The sequence below is a fragment of the Sardina pilchardus genome, chromosome 19 (assembly GCF_963854185.1).
Source record: "Sardina pilchardus chromosome 19, fSarPil1.1, whole genome shotgun sequence".
In the NCBI taxonomy this organism is placed as follows: Eukaryota; Metazoa; Chordata; class Actinopteri; order Clupeiformes; family Clupeidae; genus Sardina; species Sardina pilchardus.
In genome coordinates this window covers 27503635-27522482 of record NC_085012.1, presented here as the reverse complement: position 1 = coordinate 27522482, position 18848 = coordinate 27503635, and the positions used below count along the sequence as shown (strand labels likewise).

Genomic DNA, 18848 nt, shown 5'->3' with positions numbered 1-18848 from the left:
CTATGCTAACAATGCTAACCATGGTAACTAGCTAACTTGTTAGTGAGGACTTTTATTTTGAAACATTTGTTGCTAGGGTATCCATGGTGGCCACTATCAGGAAACAAGAAGTTACTGCAGTATAATCATGTTGGTTGCTATGGAAATGGTCATAAACACTTAATTTCAATGGTTGCTATGTTGGTTGCTAGGTACATGGAGGTTTCATGTAGTTGACTGGAGGCATAGTTGATGATAACTGACAGTTGGAATGGTTGAACAGTTAAATAGTTGAGTAGTTTCAATGGCTAAATGATTCAATAGTGTATTATTGCAGTGAGGACTTTTATTTTGAAACAGTTGTGGACAGAGGAAACAGGATATGTAGTCTTCAGAGAGATTGTATGCTTAAAGCCTGAGAGAGATAGAGCTGCTGCAGCTGGCCTGGCCACCTGGCATAAGATTCTAATTGCCCTATTATGATGTCATAATCACAATGTTAAGTCTATGGGGAAATTTTAATAGTTTTTAATTAATAGTTCAAAAAGTATAAAAGTTACAAAGTTGAAAATTACAAAGCTCCCATGGCCTAAGTAAGACCTACGCAGCGCAGTTTGAATGAAGTTTCTACGTTAAACGGTTGAAGCTCCATTAAGTGCGTTAGAAGAAGAATAATAATAACTAGAAATGCAATTCCAAGGAATTACCAGTGCATGAAAATGCAAAAATAGATAGATAATGTAGATATGGTTACTAAGGTGTAGCTAGGGTAAACATGGTGGTTGCATAGTTTACAGAGAGTTGATAGTGTGAAGGTAGACGTTTTAAAGATGAAACATTCCAGTTCTAACTTAACTAATGATTTCTATTCATGTTAAAATGTTGATTAGCTAACTTAGCTAATGATTTCTAGCAGTTACGCTAAAAATGCTTATTATGCTAGCAATGCTAACTTTACTAAGAATGCTAACCAGGTTGATTAGCTAACTTAACCGATGATTTCTAGCAGTAATGCTAAAAATGCTAACTATGCTAACAATGCTAAAATTGCTAACAATGCTAACCAGGTTGATTAGCTAACTTAGTTGATGATTTTTTGCAGTTATACTAAAAATGCTAACTATGCTAACCATGCTAACTAGCTAACTTGCTAGTGAGGACTTTTATTTTGAAACATTTGTTGCTAGGGCGTATCCATGGTGGCCACTATCAGGAAACAAGAAGTTACTGCAGTATAATCATGTTGGTTGCTATGGAAACGGTCATAAACACTTAATTTTAATGGTTGCTATGTTGGTTGCTAGGTACATGGAGGTTTCATGTAGTTGACTGGAGGCATAGTGGATGATAACTGACAGTTGGAATGGTTGAACAGTTCAATAGTTGAGTAGTTTCAATGGTTAAATGATTTAATAGTATATTATTGCAGTGAGGACCTTTATTTTGAAACAGTTGTGGACAGAGGACGTAGTGAAACAGGATCTGTAGTCTTAATGAGATTGTATGCTTAAAGCCTGAGACAGAAGGTGCCTCTCATATAGCGTTTACGCGTCCTCTCTCGCTCCTCACTGATCTACATAAAGAATGATGGAGCGGCAACAATGGGATAGTCTAGCCCTTCTTTTATCTTTCTTTATGTAGATCATTGAGGATCGAGGAGCGAGGGAGGACATAGGCCTATAAACGCTGCTTGAGAGGGACCCACAGTAAATACTTTAAAAGTTGTATGTAGATAGTCTAATTAATGTTGATAGACAGAATGTTTAATGGATGTTGATAGGCAGATTGTTTAATACATATTGATTGACAGTTTAATGGGTGGATGAGTGAATGGTCTGAAGAAGATGAATGGATAGAAGGTTGGATGGAATGTGCCTTATATTCTTGTTAAGAGAGACACTGATACAACTCTCTGAGAGTAGTTGATACAGGTGTAATCAATTTAATTGGCTAGTCTGAGACAGAGTAAATAATTTAAAAGTTGAATGTAGATAGTCTAATTAATGTTGATAGACAGAGAGTTTAATGGATGTTGATAGACAGATTGTTTAATAGATGTTGATAGACAGTTTAATGGGTGGATGAGTGAATGGTCTGAAGAAGATGAATGGATAGAATGTTGGATGGAATGTGCCTTATATTCTTGTAGAATGGAGAGACACAGCTCTCTACTGAGAGTAGTGGATACAGATACAGGTGTAATTAATTTAACTGGCTAGTCTTAAGAGAGCCAGCCTGAGACAGAGTAGATTGTTTAAAAGTTGAATGTAGAGCGTCTTATTGATGTTGATAGGCAGACTGTTTAGAATGGGTGGATGAGTGAATGGTTTGAAGAAGATGAATGGATATAAAGTTGGATGGAATTAGGAGAACTTATTTTGATACTGTTGTGCGCAGAGGATACAGGGGAACAGAATATGTAGTCTTCAGAGAGATTGTAGCCTATGGTTAAAGCAAGAGAAACTGACAGTTGGTGCCCAGGTGGCCGGCCACCTGGCCTAAGATTCTAATTGCTGCCGTGATGTCACAATGAGCAATGTTAAGTCTATGGGGAAATAGCTCAATGTTAAATCTATGTGGAAATCGTTTTTTAATTCATAGTTTAAAAAGTATAAAAGTTACAAAGTTGAAAAAAACAAAGCCCACATCGCGTAAGTAAGACCTACGCAACGAAGTTTGAATGAAGTTTCTACGTTAAACGGTTGAAGCTGAATTGCGTGCGTTAGAAGAAGAATAATAAGAAAAAGCCTAGGAAGAACAGTACAGTGCATTTTCATGCACTGTAATAAGAAAAAGCCTAGGAAGAACAGTACAGTGCATTTTCATGCACTGTAAAAAGCCTAGGAAGAACAGTACAGTGCATTTTCATGCACTGTAATAACTAGAAATGCAATTCCAAGGAATTACCAGTGCATGAAAATGCAAAAATAGATAGATAATGTGGATATGGTTACTAAGGTGTAGCTAGGGTAAACATGGTGGTTGCATAGTTTACAGAGAGTTGATAGTGTGAAGGTAGACAGTTTAAAGCTGAAACATTCCAGTTCTAACTTAACTAATGATTTCTATTCCTGTTAAAATGATAACTATGGTAACAATGATAACCAGGTTGATTGTTAACTTAGCTACTGATTTCATGCAGTTATGGTAAAAATATTAACTATGCTAACTATGCTCACAGTGCTAACCAGGTTGTTTAGCTAACTTAACTGATGATTTCTAGCAATAATGCTAAAAATGCTAACTATGCTAACAATGCTAACCAGGTTGATTAGCTAACTTAGGTGATGATTTTTGCAGTTGTGTTAAAAATGCTAACTATGCTAACAATGCTAACTATGTTAAAAATGCTAACCAGGTTGATTAGCTAACTTAGCTAATCATTTCTAGCAGTTATGCTAAAAATGCTAACTATGCTAACAATGCTAACTATGCTAACCATGGTAACTAGCTAACTTGCTAGTGAGGACTTTTATTTTGAAACATTTGTTGCTAGGGTATCCATGGTGGCCACTATCAGGAAACAAGAAGTTACTGCAGTATAATCATGTTGGTTGCTATGGAAACGGTCATAAACACTTAATTTCAATGGTTGCTATGTTGGTTGCTAGGTACATGGAGGTTTCATGTAGTTGACTGGAGGCATAGTTGATGATAACTGACAGTTGGAATGGTTGAACAGTTAAATAGTTGAGTAGTTTCAAGGGTTAAATGATTTAATAGTGTATTATTGCAGTGAGGACTTTTATTTTGAAAAAGTTGTGGACAGAGGAAACAGGATATGTAGTCTTCAGAGAGATTGTATGCTTAAAGCCTGAGACAGAGAGAGCTGCTGCAGCTGGCCTGGCCACCTGGCATAAGATTCTAATTGCCCTATTATGATGTCATAATCACAATGTTAAGTCTATGGGGAAATTTTAATAGTTTTTAATTAATAGTTCAAAAAGTATAAAAGTTACAAAGTTGAAAATTACAAAGCTCCCATGGCCTAAGTAAGACCTACGCAGCGCAGTTTGAATGAAGTTTCTACGTTAAACGGTTGAAGCTCCATTAAGTGCGTTAGAAGAAGAATAATAATAACTAGAAATGCAATTCCAAGGAATTACCAGTGCATGAAAATGCAAAAATAGATAGATAATGTAGATATGGTTACTAAGGTGTAGCTAGGGTAAACATGGTGGTTGCATAGTTTACAGAGTGTTGATAGTGTGAAGGTAGACAGTTTAAAGATGAAACATTCCAGTTCTAACTTAACTAATGATTTATATTCATGTTAAAATGTTGATTAGCTAACTTAGCTAATGATTTCTAGCAGTTACGCTAAAATGCTAATTATGCTAGCAATGCTAACTTTACTAACAATGCTAACCAGGTTGATTAGCTAACTTAACCGATGATTTCTAGCAGTAATGTTAAAAATGCTAACAATGCTAACTATGCTAAAAATGCTAACCAGGTTGATTAGCTAACTTAGCTAATCATTTCTATCAGTTATGCTAAAAATGCTAACTATGCTAACAATGCTAACTATGCTAACCATGCTAACTAGCTAACTTGCTAGTGAGGACTTTTATTTTGAAACATTTGTTGCTAGGGTATCCATGGTGGCCACTATCAGGAAACAAGAAGTTACTGCAGTATAATGATGTTGGTTGCTATGGAAACGGTCATCAACGCTTAATTTTGGTGGTTGCTATGTTGGTTGCTAGGTACATGGAGGTTTCATGTAGTTGACCGGAGGCATGGCTGATGATAACTGACAGTGGGAATGGTTGAACAGTTAAATAGATTAGTAGTTTCAATGGTTAAATGATTTAATAGTGTATTATTGCAGTGAGGACTTTTATTTTGAAACAGTTGTGGACAGAGGAAACAGTTTAACAGGCATGTGTAGTCTTCACAGAGAATGTATGCTTAAAGCCTGAGAGAGAGAGAGAGCTGCTGCAGCTGGCCTGGCCACCTGGCAGAAGATTCTAATTGCCCTATTATGATGTCATAATCACAATGTTAAGTCTATGGGAAAATTGTCATTTTAATTAATTAATAGTTTAAAAAGTATAAAAGTTACAAAGTTGAAAAATACAAAGCCCGGATGGCCTAAGTAAGACCTACGCAGCGCAGTTTGAATGAAGTTTCTACGTTAAACGGTTGAAGCTCCATTAAGTGCGTTAGAAGAAGAAGAATAATAACTAGAGAAAGCAATTCCAGGGAATTACGAGTGCATGAAAATTGAGACAAAGATAGAGGTGAAGTAGAGGAAAGGTTGAGGGGAGTCATAGTTGATGACAATTAACAGTTGGAATGAGCAAAAAGTTAAACAGTTGAGTAGTTCAAATAGTTGAGCTGTTTAATAGAGAATTATTGTGTGAGAACTTTTATTTTGAAACAGTTGTATTTGAGGAAACTCTTGGTGGGATATATAGCTGATGACAACTGTAATTCGGAATGGCTAAAGAGTTAAATAGTTGCATAGTTTAAATAATTAAATTATTAAATACGGATTTATGGCACTGATGACTTATTTTGAAACAGTTGTGGGCAGAGGAAATATGTGGTGGGGGTCATAGTTGAAGACAACTGGCAGTTAAAATGGCTGAACAGTTGATTAATTGAGCAGTTTAAATGTTTATTCTTTAATTATGAATATTTGTAGTAAGGACTTTCATTAAGACACAGTTTCAGGCAGTAGAAACAGTTGGAGGGAGTCATAGTTGATGAAAATGGACAGTTGGAATAGCCAAACAGTTAAATAGTTGAGTAGTTTAAATAGTTGAATTAATTAATAGTAAATTTAGTTTCAGGCAGTAGAAACAGTTGGAGGGAGTCATAGCTGATGAAAATGGACAGTTGGAATAGCCAAAAAGTTAAATAGTTGAGTAGTTTAAATAGTTGAATTAATTAATAGTGAATTTAGTTTCAGGCAGTAGAAACAGTTGGAGGGATTCATAGTTGATGAAAACAGACAGTTGGAATAGCCAAACAGTTAAATAGTTGAGTAGTTTAAATAGTTAGTTGATGAAAACAGACAGTTGGAATAGCCAAACAGTTAAATAGTTGAGTAGTTTAAATAGGCCTAGTTGAATTGATTAATAGTGAATTTAGTTTCAGGCAGTAGAAACAGTTGGAGGGAGTCATAGTTGATGAAAACTGACAGTTTGAATAGCCAAACAGTTAAATAGCCTAGTTGAATATTTTAAATAGTTGAGTAGCTTAAACAGTTGATGACAACTGACAGTTAAAATGGCTGAACAGTTAAATAGTTGAGTAGTTTAAATGGTTGAACGATTTGATAGTGAATTATGTTAGTGAGGATTTTTATTTTGAAACAGTTTTGGGCACAGGGAACAGTTGAATAGATCTGTAGTCTTATTAGAGACAGACTGCATGCTTAAAAGCCTGAGAGAGAGAGAGAGAGTTCTGGCATACAGTAGGATTCTAGAAGCCTGAGAGTTCTGGGATAGGATTCTAAAAGCCTGGGAGAGAGATTTCTGGCATAGGATTCTAATCGGTGATGTCATAATCATAAGGTTAAGTCTATGGGGAAATTTTGATAGTTTTAATTAAATAGTTTAAAAAGTATAAAAGTTACAAAGTTGAAAAATACATGTCTCCAGTCACCTAAGTAAGATCTACGCGACACAGTTTGAATGAAGTTTCAAAGTTAAACCGTTGAAGCCGCATTAAACGCACAAAAAGCGTTAGAAGAAGAATAAGAACTAGAGAAAGCAATTCCAGGGAATTACGAGTGCATGAAAATTCAAACATTTCTGCTCAGTAAAATATAGTTAGATAATGTTTCAAATATCATTCAAGCACAAAGATAGAGGTGAAGTAGAAAAAAGGTTGATGGGAGTCATAGTTGATGACGATTAACAGTTGGAATGGGCAAAAAGTTAAACAGTTGAGTAGTTCAAATAGTTGAGCTAAATGAGTTAAATAGTTGCATAGTTTAAATAGTTAAATTATTAAATACGGAATTATGGCACTGATGACTTATTTTGAAACAGTTGTGGGCAGAGGAAATAGGTGGTGGGAGTCATAGTTGAAGACAACTGGCAGTTAAAATGGCTGAACAGTTGATTAATTGAGCAGTTTAAATGTTTATTCTTTAATTATGAATAATTGTAGTAAGGACTTTCATTAAGACACAGTTTCAGGCAGTAGAAACAGTTAGAGGGAGTCATAGTTGATGAAAACGGACAGTTGGAATAGCCAAACGGTTAAATAGTTGAGTAGTTTAAATAGTTGAATTAATTAATAGTGAATTTAGTTTCAGGCAGTAGAAACAGTTGGAGGGAGTCATAGTTGATGAAAACTGACAGTTGGAATAGCCAAACAGTTAAATAGTTGAGTAGTTTAAACAGTTGATGACAACTGACAGTTAAAATGGCTGAACAGTTAAATAGTTGAGTAGCCTAGTTTAAATGGTTGAACGATTTGATAGTGGGCACAGGGAACAGTTGAGCAGGATCTGTAGTCTTATTAGAGCCAGCCTGAGAGAGAGAGAGTTCTGGCATACAGTAGGATTCTAGAAGCCTGAGAGTTCTGGCATAGGATTCTAAAAGCCTGGGAGAGAGATTTCTGGCATAGGATTCTAATCGGTGATGTCATAATCATAATGTTAAGTCTATGGGGAAATTTTGATAGTTTTAATTAAATAGTTTAAAAAGTATAAAAGTTACAAAGTTGAACAATATATAGCTGAAGTCACCTAAGTGAGATCTACGCGACACAGTTTGAATGAAGTTTCAAAGTTAAACCGTTGAAGAGGCATTAAACGCACAAAAAGCGTTAGAAGAAGAATAAGAACTATAATAATAAGAATAAGTGGAATAACAATAGAGTGCATTTTTCATGCACTCTAATAACTAGAGAAAGCAATTCCAGGGAATTACGAGTGCATGAAAATTCAAACATTTCTGCTCAGTAAAATATAGTTAGATAATGTTTCAAATATCATTCAAGCACAAAGATAGAGGTGAAGTAGAAAAAAGGTTGATGGGAGTCATAGTTGATGACGATTAACAGTTGGAATGGGCAAAAAGTTAAACAGTTGAGTAGTTCAAATAGTTGAGCTAAATGAGTTAAATAGTTGCATAGTTTAAATAGTTAAATTATTAAATACGGAATTATGGCACTGATGACTTATTTTGAAACAGTTGTGTGCAGAGGAAATAGGTGGTGGTAGTCATAGTTGAAGACAACTGGCAGTTAAAATTGCTGAACAGTTGATTAATTAGTTTACAGTCGTAATAAATGTAGTTAAAGTAGTTTAAATGTTTAATTATTTAATTGTGAATAATTGTAGTAAGGACTTTCATTATGAAACAGTTTTGGGTGGAGGAAACAGTTGGTGGGAGTCATAACTGATTAACTCTGACAGTTGGAAAAGCGTAACAGTTAAAAAGTTGAGTAGTTTAAATAGTTGAATTAATTAATAGTGAATTGTTTTAGTGAGGACTCATATTTTTGAAACAGTTTCAGACAGTAGAAACAGCTGGAGGGAGTCATAGTTGATGCAAACTGACAGTTGGAATAGCCAAACAGTTAAATCGTTGAGTAGTTTAAATAGTCGAATTAATTCATAGTGAATTTAGTTTCAGGCAGTAGAAACAGTTGGAGGGAGTCATAGTTGATGAAAACTGACAGTTGGAATAGCCAAACAGTTAAATAGTTGAGTAGTTTGAATAGTTGAGTAGTTGAAATAGTTGAATTAATTAAAAGTGAATTTAGTTTCAGGCAGTAGAAACAGTTGGAGGGAGTCATAGTTGATGAAAACGGACAGTTGGAATAGCCAAACAGTTAAATAGTTGAGTATAAATAGTCGTGGTTTAAATAGTTGATGACAACTGACAGTTAAAATGGCTGAACAGTTAAATAGTTGAGTAGTTTAAATGGTTGAACGATTTGATAGTGAATTATGGTAGTGAGGATTTTTATTTTGAAACAGTTTTGGGCACAGGGAACAGTTGAACAGGATCTGTAGTCTTATCAGAGCCAGACTGTATGCTTAAAAGCCTGAGAGAGAGAGTTCTGGCATACAGTAGGATTCTAGAAGCCTTAGAGTTCTGGGATAGGATTCTAAAAGCCTGGGAGAGAGTGTTCTGGCATAGGATTCTAATCGGAACTGTGATGTCATAGTCACAATGTTAAGTCTATGGGGAAATTTTGATAGTTTTAATTAAATAGTTTAAAAAGTATAAAAGTTACAAAGTTGAAAAATACATGTCTCCAGTCACCTAAGTAAGATCTACGCGACACAGTTTGAATGAAGTTTCAAAGTTAAACCGTTGAAGCCGCATTAAACGCACAAAAAGCGTTAGAAGAAGAATAAGAATAATAAGAATAAGTGGAATAACAATAGAGTGCATTTTTCATGCACTCTAACTAGAGAAAGCAATTCCAGGGAATTACGAGTGCATGAAAATTGAGACAAAGATAGAGGTGAAGTAGAGAAAAGGTTGAGGGTAGTCATAGTTGATGACAATTAACAGTTGGAATGAGCAAAAAGTTCAACAGTTGAGTAGTTCAAATAGTTGAGCTATTTAATAGAGAATTATTGTGTGAGGACTTCTACTGACAGTTAGAATGGCTGAACAGTTAAATAGTTGAGTAGTTTAAATAGTTGAGTCCTAGTTTAAATAGTTGAATTAATTAATAGTGAATTATTTTAGTGAAGACTTTTATTTTGAAACAGTTTCAGGCAGTAGAAACAGTTGGAGGGAGTCATAGTTGATGCAAACTGACAGTTGGAATAGCCAAACAATTAAATAGTTGAGTAATTTAAATAGTTGAATTAATTAATAGTGAATTTGGTTTCAGGCAGTAGAAACAGTTGGAGGGAGTCATAGTTGATGAAAACGGACAGTTGGAATAGCCAAACAGTTAAATAGTTGAGTAGTTTAAATAGTTAAATTCATTAATAGTGAAATAATTTAGTTTCAGGCAGTAGAAACAGTTGGAGGGAGTCATAGTTGATGAAAACAGACAGTTTGAATAGCCAAACAGTTAAATAGTTGAGTAGTTTAAACAGTTGATGACAACTGACAGTTAAAATGGCTGAACAGTTAAATAGTTGAGTAGCCTAGTTTAAATGGTTGAACGAATTGATAGTGGGCACAGGGAACAGTTGAGCAGGATCTGTAGTCTTATTAGAGCCAGCCTGAGAGAGAGAGAGTTCTGGCATACAGTAGGATTCTAGAAGCCTGAGAGTTCTGGCATAGGATTCTAAAAGCCTGGGAGAGAGAGTTCTGGCATAGGATTCTAATCGAATTGTGATGTCATAATCACAATGTTAAGTCTATGGGGAAATTTTGATAGTTTTAATTAAATAGTTTAAAAAGTATAAAAGTTACAAAGTTGAAAAATACATGTCTCCAGTCACCTAAGTAAGATCTACGCGACACAGTTTGAATGAAGTTTCAAAGTTAAACCGTTGAAGCCGCATTAAACGCACAAAAAGCGTTAGAAGAAGAATAAGAACTAGAGAAAGCAATTCCAGGGAATTACGAGTGCATGAAAATTGTGACAAAGATAGAGGTGAAGTAGAGAAAAGGTTGAGGGGAGTCATAGTTGATGACAATTAACAGTTGGAATGAGCAAAAAGTTAAACAGTTGAGTAGGCCTAGTTCAAATAGTTGAGCTATTTAATAGAGAATTATTGTGTGAGGACTTTTATTTTGAAACAGTTGTGGGCAGAGGAAACTGTTGGTGGGATACATAGCTGATGACAACTGTAATTCGGAATGGCTAAAGAGTTAAATAGTTGCATAGTTTAAATAGTTACATTATTAAATACGGAATTAGGACACTGATGACTTATTTTGAAACAGTTGTGGGCAGAGGAAATAGGTGGTGCGAGTCATAGTTGAAGACAACTGACAGTTAAAATGGCTGAACAGTTGATTAATTGAGCAGTTTAAATGTTTAATTCCTTAATTGTGAGTAATTGTAGTAAGGACTTTCATTAAGAAACAGTTTCAGGCAGTAGAAACAGTTGGAGGGAGTCACAGTTGATGACAACTGACAGTTAGAATGGCTGAACAGTTAAATAGTTGAATTAATTAATAGTGAAATATTTGAGTGAGGACTTTTATTTTGAAACATTTTCAGGCAGTAGAAACAGTTGGAGGGAGTCATAGTTGATGAAAACGGACAGTTGGAAAAGCCAAACACTTAATAGTTGAGCAGTTAATAGTTGAGCAGTTTAAATAGATGAGTAGTTTAAATAGTTGAATCAATTAATATTGAATTATTTTAGTGAAGACTTTTATTTTGAAACAGTTTCAGGCAGTAGAAACAGTTGGAGGGAGTCATAGTTGATGCAAACGGACAGTTGGAATAGCCAAACAGTTAAATAGTTGAATTAATTAATAGTGAATTTAGTTTCAGGCAGTAGAAACAGTTGGAGGGGGTCATAGTTGGTGAAAACGGACAATTGGAATAGCCAAACAGTTAAATAGTTGAGTATAAATAGTTGAGTTGTTTAAATAGTTGATGACAACTGACAGTTAAAATGGCTAAACAGTTAAATAGTTGAGTAGTTTAAATGGTTGAACGATTTGATAGTGAATTATGGTAGTGAGGATTTTTATTTTGAAACAGTTTTGGGCACAGGGAACAGTTGAATAGGATCTGTAGTCTTATTAGACTGTAGCCTATGCTTAAAAGCCTGAGAGAGAGAGTTCTGGCATACAGTAGGATTCTAGAAGCCTGAGAGTTCTGGGATAGGATTCTAAAAGCCTGGGAGAGAGATTTCTGGCATAGGATTCTAATCGGTGATGTCATAATCATAAGGTTAAGTCTATGGGGACATTTTGATAGTTTTAATTAAATAGTTTAAAAAGTATAAAAGTTACAAAGTTGAAAAATACATGTCTCCAGTCACCTAAGTAAGATCTACGCGACACAGTTTGAATGAAGTTTCAAAGTTAAACCGTTGAAGCCGCATTAAACGCACAAAAAGCGTTAGAAGAAGAATAAGAATAATAAGAATAAGTGGAATAACAATAGAGTGCATTTTTCATGCACTCTAATAACTAGAAATGCAATTCCAAGGAATTACCAGTGCATGAAAATGAAAAAATGTATAGATAGATGATGTAGATATGGCTACTAGGGTGTAACTAGGGTAAAGATGGTGATTGTATAGTTTAAAGAGAGTTGATGTGTGAAGGTAGACAGTTTAAAGCTTAAACATTCCAGTTGTAACTTAACTAATGATTTCTAAAAGGTATGTTAAAATGTTAACTATGTTAACAAAGATAACCAGGTTGATTGGTTTACTTAGCTAATGATTTCTAACAGTTATGGTAAAAATGCTAACAATGCTAACTATGTTAACAATGCTAACCAGATTGATCAGCTAACTTAACTAATGATTTCTAACAGAAATGTTCAAAATGCTAACTATGCTAACAATGCTAACTATGCTAACAATGCTAACCAGGTTGATTAGCTAACTTAGCTAATCATTTTTAGCAGTTATGCTAAAAATGTTAACTATGCTAACAATGCTAACCATGCTAACTAGCTAACTTGCTACTGAGGACTTTTATTTTGAAACATTTGTTAATAGGGTATCCATGGCTGCCACTATCAGGAATAAAAAAGTTACTGTAGTAAAATCATGTTGGTTGCTATGGAAACGGTCATAAACGCTTAATTTTAATGGTTGCTATGTTGGTTGCTAGGTACATGGAGGTCTCATGTAGTTGACTGGAGGCATAGTTGATGATAACTGACAGTGGGAATGGTTGAACAGTTAAATAGATTAGTAGTTTCAATGGTTAAATGATTTAATAGTGTATTATTGCAGTGAGGACTTTTATTTTGAAACAGTTGTGGACAGAGGAAACAGTTTAACAGGTATATGTAGTCTTCACAGAGAATGTATGCTTAAAGCCTGAGAGAGAGAGAGAGCTGCTGCAGCTGGCCTGGCCACCTGGCAGAAGATTCTAATTGCCCTATTATGATGTCATAATCACAATGTTAAGTCTATGGGGAAATTTTAATAGTTTTTAATTTATAGTTTAAAAAGTATAAAAGTTACAAAGTTGAAAAATAAATAGCACGGGTGTCCTAAGCAAGACCTACGTTACAAAGTTTGAATGAAGTTTCTACGTTAAACGGTTGAAGCTGCATTAAATGCGTTAGAAGAAGAAGAATAAGAAGAAGCCTAGGAAGAACAGTACAGTGCATTTTCATGCACTGTAATAAGAATAAGTGGAATAACAATAGAGTGCATTTTTCATGCACTCTAATAAGAAGAAGTTTTGGAATAACAGTACAGTGCATTTTCATGCACTGTAATAAGAAAAAGCCTAGGAAGAACAGTACAGTGCATTTTCATGCACTGTAATAAGAAAAAGCCTAGGAAGAACAGTACAGTGCATTTTCATGCACTGTAATAAAAAGCCTAGGAAGAACAGTACAGTGCATTTTCATGCACTGTAATAAGAACCAATGGCTCCTAACAGGAGGCTATCATTATTCATAACATGATACAGCAGTGACTGGCGTGGGCCAAATCGGTCCTTACAACATATCAGCACAATTGATCCTCCATCATTTTTGCCGGCAGCTTAATACTATAACTGTAACACTCAATTGTATACTGAAGTCAGACTACACTTTTCAAATTCAGTTTTTGGGTGCAGCACAGCTCAGCTGTACACCAGCGGTTGAATCCTTCAGACACAACAGGCAGGCAACACAAGAACATCTTTTTCGTTCACCCATCATAAACTCAAAACTCAGACACGTTATGTGCACCCAACAACTCAAGTGAACTCTATGACATTATGTATGACAACCCTGTTCTGCTATTAGTTTTAATGTGCATAAATCATGATTTGCTAAAACTCAGCATCTTTAGAAGTGCTGCATTTTAGCACAGAGAATGCTTAAGTTAATGCTAAAGGCAATAGCCTAGACATGTGTCACCACTATCAGAAGTGCTTGACGGGCTCTGTGGTTGTGCAAAGATGCATACAGATGCACTTCTGGGCCCGTATTCACAAAGACATTTCAGGCAAAGAGTATCAACTTCAGAATAGATGTGTGACCATGTAAGGGTTGCAGGAGTGGCACCGGACAGAATTGACTAATTCCAGAATTTACTGTAAAATGTTAACTACCTCCTGTCTACACGTCAACATACATGAGCAAAGGTTTGAAAATGCAAAGATAGTATTGGCAGCAATTCTATCATCATTAACTTTAGAAAAATAACTGGTTTTATTCATTCCTCCTCCGTTCTTTGCGGTAGGCCATGAAGTGCATGCCTACTCACAGGCACCCACCAAACAACCCCCCCCCCCCCCCCCCTCAAATTCAGCTTAAGCATGACATGGATACAAAATGGTTTGTGAAGGGTCCTCGTCTAATTTTTTTTTTTTTTTAAATCTTTAAACAACCCGCCACTCAAAAGGCTACATCTGCCAGAATGCACAACACTCACTGTTAGGGAAGTTGGAGGCAACCGTAGCCTGCATGGCCTCCCGTCTGTAGTCTCTGTCTTTGGGGAAGCTGTTGACTACCGTCGTCTTAGCAGCCTCTTTCTGCCTCTGCTCTCTGTTGCAAACATAGGGAAAAATGAATCCAGTCAAATAAATAGCATCTTTGAAACAGTATTCTGACAGAAGAAGCAGCCCGTCAAGCATGAATTCACATAACCAGGCCAATAAGGCCTACAATATCTGTACTGTCTAGAATAAGGACATGCATCCAGGACAACGAATGGATTACCTAATATTCATTTTCTATATCCGACATGGCAACTATGCCTGCTATTCAGAGTGGTCAACTTCACTGTCGACAATGTTAATCCTTGATAACCAGACGACTACAGTGCCAAATTGACCTCTGTACAAGACACTGCTATCAAAGTCATCAGGTCATAGGCTTCGACATCACTAAAGTAGATGAACAAGCAGAAAGTAGCTCATCTATCTGCTAATGAAAAGCTTAAAAACATGACTAAGAATAGTGTTCACAAGCAGCAGGGAAGCCAGCTCTCCCTGTGGTAAAACAGACACAAGGACCTTGGGTCACGTCTGTCCAGCGATCAAATCCTAGAGTCTGACAAACAACCAATACCCTCAATGTAGACGTTCTAACGTTTTTTAAATGCCATACAATCATTTGCCAACAGCATGCTTGAATGACAGCTCAACGACATGTCAACAGATAATCAAATGTGAGGCCATTTGGTATCCTATACTATTGTTAGCTAAAGAGCTAATGCTTATGGGCTACACATCTGATGTGAGTAAAACTGTACAGCATTTGCAGAACAAATAGGTGGCCTAGTAGCACAAAACCAGGCTTAAAGGGATATTCCGCCATTTGTGGAAATACGCTCATTTTCCACCTTCCCTCGAGCAAAACAATCGATATTTACCTTGTTCCCGTTCATCCAGCCATTCTGTGAGTCTGGCGATACAACTTTTAGCTTCAGCCTAGCATAGATCATTGAATCGGATTAGACCATTAGCTTCTCGCCTGCTAGCTTCATGTTTAAAAGTGACTAATATTTCTGGTAATTTTCCCATTTAAAACGTGTGTCCTCTCAAGTTAGAAAGTGCAATAAGACCAACTGAAAATTAACCCTACAGTTTTTCTAGGCTGATTTGACATGGAACTACATTCTCATCTGGCGTAATAATCAAGGCAACTTGCAGCTACTGGCACTACTACTGCTTGATGTCTATGGGGACTATTTTCAGATGCTGCGTACGATATCACTGCGCCTATGGTACGTTTGCAAGTTGCCTTGATTATTACGCCAGATGAGAGTGTAGTTCCATGTCAAATCAGCCTAGAAAAACGCCAGGTTTCATTTTCAGTTGGTCTTATTGCACTTTCTAACTTGAGAGGAGACACGTTTTAAATGGGAAAATTATCAGAAATCTTAGTCACTTTTAAACATGAAGCTAGCAGGCGACAAGCTAATGGTCTCATCCAATTCAGTGATCTATGCTAGGCTGAAGCTAAAAGTTGTATCGCCAGACTCACAGAATGGCTGGATGAACGGGAACAAGGTAAATATCGATTGTTTTGCTCGAGGGGAGGTGGAAAATGAGCGTATTTCCAAAAATGGCGGAATATCCCTTTAATAGCCTACTAAACATCATCCTGCCTGCATGGCTGGTTAGAGGTCAGAAATTAAATTCATATCTTTGGCATGTTTTTTATTCAATTACACAAACCCAAGCCACCTGCTAAACAGCAATGCAATAATACAAATGGAGCTACAGAGTAGGACTTCGTCCTACTAAGCAAAGAGAGAGAGTGTGTGTGTGTGTGTGTGTGTGTACCTTTCCAGCCACTCCTTGGGCTTCTCCCACTGTGAGACCTCCGTCCTGCAGTTGTAGTAGTACTTCTTCCCAGAGGAACTAATGTGCTCGGACCAGTCATCTGCAGGCTCATAGGGCTGGGACACAGAGAACGAGCACGATTACTACATGCACAACAAGTGAACAGAAACAAAGACATGCATGGGAGGGGAGAGCTTTCAAAGGCACGAGGTAGAGTAAGACGCGCGCGCACACACACACACACACACACACACACACACACACACACACACACACAAACACGTCAGGCGGAGAGGAATCGGGGCTGCTACAAGGCAGACAAAAAAGGGAGCAACAGTGTGAACGAAAAGGGGGGTGGGGGGGGGGGGTGTTGGTGCGAAGAGGTGAGGAGTGATGCAAGAGCTGGTAATGTGGGAGAGGCAGTGTATGCGCTGTTCTCCGCCTAAAGGGTCTCTTTAATCAGGCAGCATCAAACATCGCCTCCTCTGATCAATACCACACACACAACTAGAAAGTCATTCAGTAGATGGAGCCCAAGGCTAATACCATCATTTTGTGTTTCTGAGATTTGGTAATTTAATTACCAAGCTGATAACCAAGGACCATTCTTCCACGACCAGTCCTCTTAAGTCTTAGATCTTTGGCTAGCAATATGCTTATATCTCATAATGTTCACTATTTTGAACATGTTCTTTACCATTAACGATGGATGTCAAAAAGAGGGCTAATTAAGGACATCGGATCCTGAGAGCCGTATAAAAGGATATAAGCTTATTTATAGGATAGAGGACTCCCATCACCTATGTAGAAGGTAATTAGTTGGTGTGCTATGTCAAAAAATATGATCTAACATCTTGCTTCATCTTGGCTTGGCTATCAACTGCTGATGGAGGTCCATGTCTCTCTCTTGTTGATGCACAGCAGTTAAGCTGTATTACTCCATTCACTCACAGCAACATTCCGAATTTCCACCACCAAAGCCTCGTTGTCATGCAGAAATATATTGAAAATGGCGACTATGTGACATAACTGTATTGCCCCGGACCAGTTCAGTGCAAAAACAATGCTGAGAACACACATCTGATTCTGAAGGACTTGAAAGTGTGCAATGCATTCTGCTGGAAGTCAGACAATAATGTCCGATCCCTGTAGTGTGTGCGCTGGTTAGGGCTGAACGATATATTGCATTTGTGATAATATCGGGATATGATCAAGGATTCAAATCGCAAAGGCAGCGATTACACTCTGGTCACTTGACACAAAAGCGTACAGTAGCAAAGAACCGACATTTTTAAGAGTGCGACTGAAAAAAATTCTAGGTCGCACTGGTACATCTGATGCTGTTTGAGTGAAACCATCAATTTATTTCACAAGCTTTCATTGTAGACTATGCGTGCAACTTCACCAAACAGTATAGTCGTAAACTCTCTCGCTTTCTCTTGCTCTCTCTCTCTCTCGCTTGTGCGCGCTCAATGGACATCCGCCCCTCGACATGCACATTTAATCCAAATAAAATATTCACAATCCTAAAAGGTCTGGTTAGCATCATTAGAATGCTGCACATTTGATTACTGTAATTTCCCGACTATTAGCCGCGTCTTATACATTGATTTTGCTAAATTTCTTCAGCTATGAGGTTAATACAGGGGGGCAGTTCATATGGTGTGAATATGGTTTTGTTTCTTTGAACTTGCATAAAACACTGTCCTGCGGCTTGTACACAATGCGGCCTATATGCGGCGAAATTACTGTAGGCCTACTAAACGATAGGGATAATAAGAGATGGAAAGACATCACGTTCAGAATTGATTTGCCTCCACGGAACAACCTCTATTCGTTGTAGAGGATAAAGCCCTCCTTATACAGTAGCCTAGGTTACAATTTTGCAAATATTTGTAGCCTAAAAGATTTTTGAAAGACTACAGTCAGACTCTCTCACATCTAAAGACAAGTCATAGAGTTTTAAGTCACAAACTAGTCACTGACTATGCAAAGACATGCGCTAGTATCAGACATGTTTGATATTGTCATAATGGCAAACCTAGAAAAAGACTCTGACTGACTTACAACCGCTAATTGACACCTTACATTAAACGAGTTTACGGGAGCGCCCATGATTTCTGTCCCAACTTGGATATTTAGTTGCAGACTGAGAAAACATGCCAATATTGTGCAATGCAAGTAGTTCATGATGTTCCTTTTCACTATGGTATAAAAATGAAGTCACTCAGAGGCTAAATCCTCTAGTAATTTTTCAACATTGGAGAGACAAGAGAATACACTAAATTTAAATAAAAAGAAAGTGTGTTGACAAATGCCTATATTTCCAGTTAAAATGATGATTAAAAGGTTCTAATCATCTGGAAATGTGACAAACATGCTTGGACAAAGACCCATGGCTATTTTGCCCCCACGTACAGTATGGAGGATGCTATGGTAGGCAAAAAAATCCATAAGAACCATTGTTGGAGAGTTACAGACAAAGCTATCATCTTGGGGTCACCAAGTCCCCCCCAAAAAATCTTCAAAAGTAACCTCACCATGTCTGGG

The 18848-nt window shown here is 36.9% G+C and overlaps 1 protein-coding gene across 1 annotated transcript in view; it reads right to left on the bottom strand.

Moving 5' to 3' along the window:
- The window catches only part of waca (WW domain containing adaptor with coiled-coil a), a 51782-nt gene that overhangs the window by 20730 nt on the left and 12204 nt on the right, over positions 1-18848 (bottom strand). The window contains exons 5-6 of the mRNA XM_062520870.1: positions 16299-16414; positions 14441-14553 (exon numbers count right to left, since the gene is read on the bottom strand). Of these exons, the coding sequence (XP_062376854.1) occupies positions 14441-14553; positions 16299-16414 (229 nt within the window). The remainder of the gene's footprint in view (positions 1-14440; positions 14554-16298; positions 16415-18848) is intronic.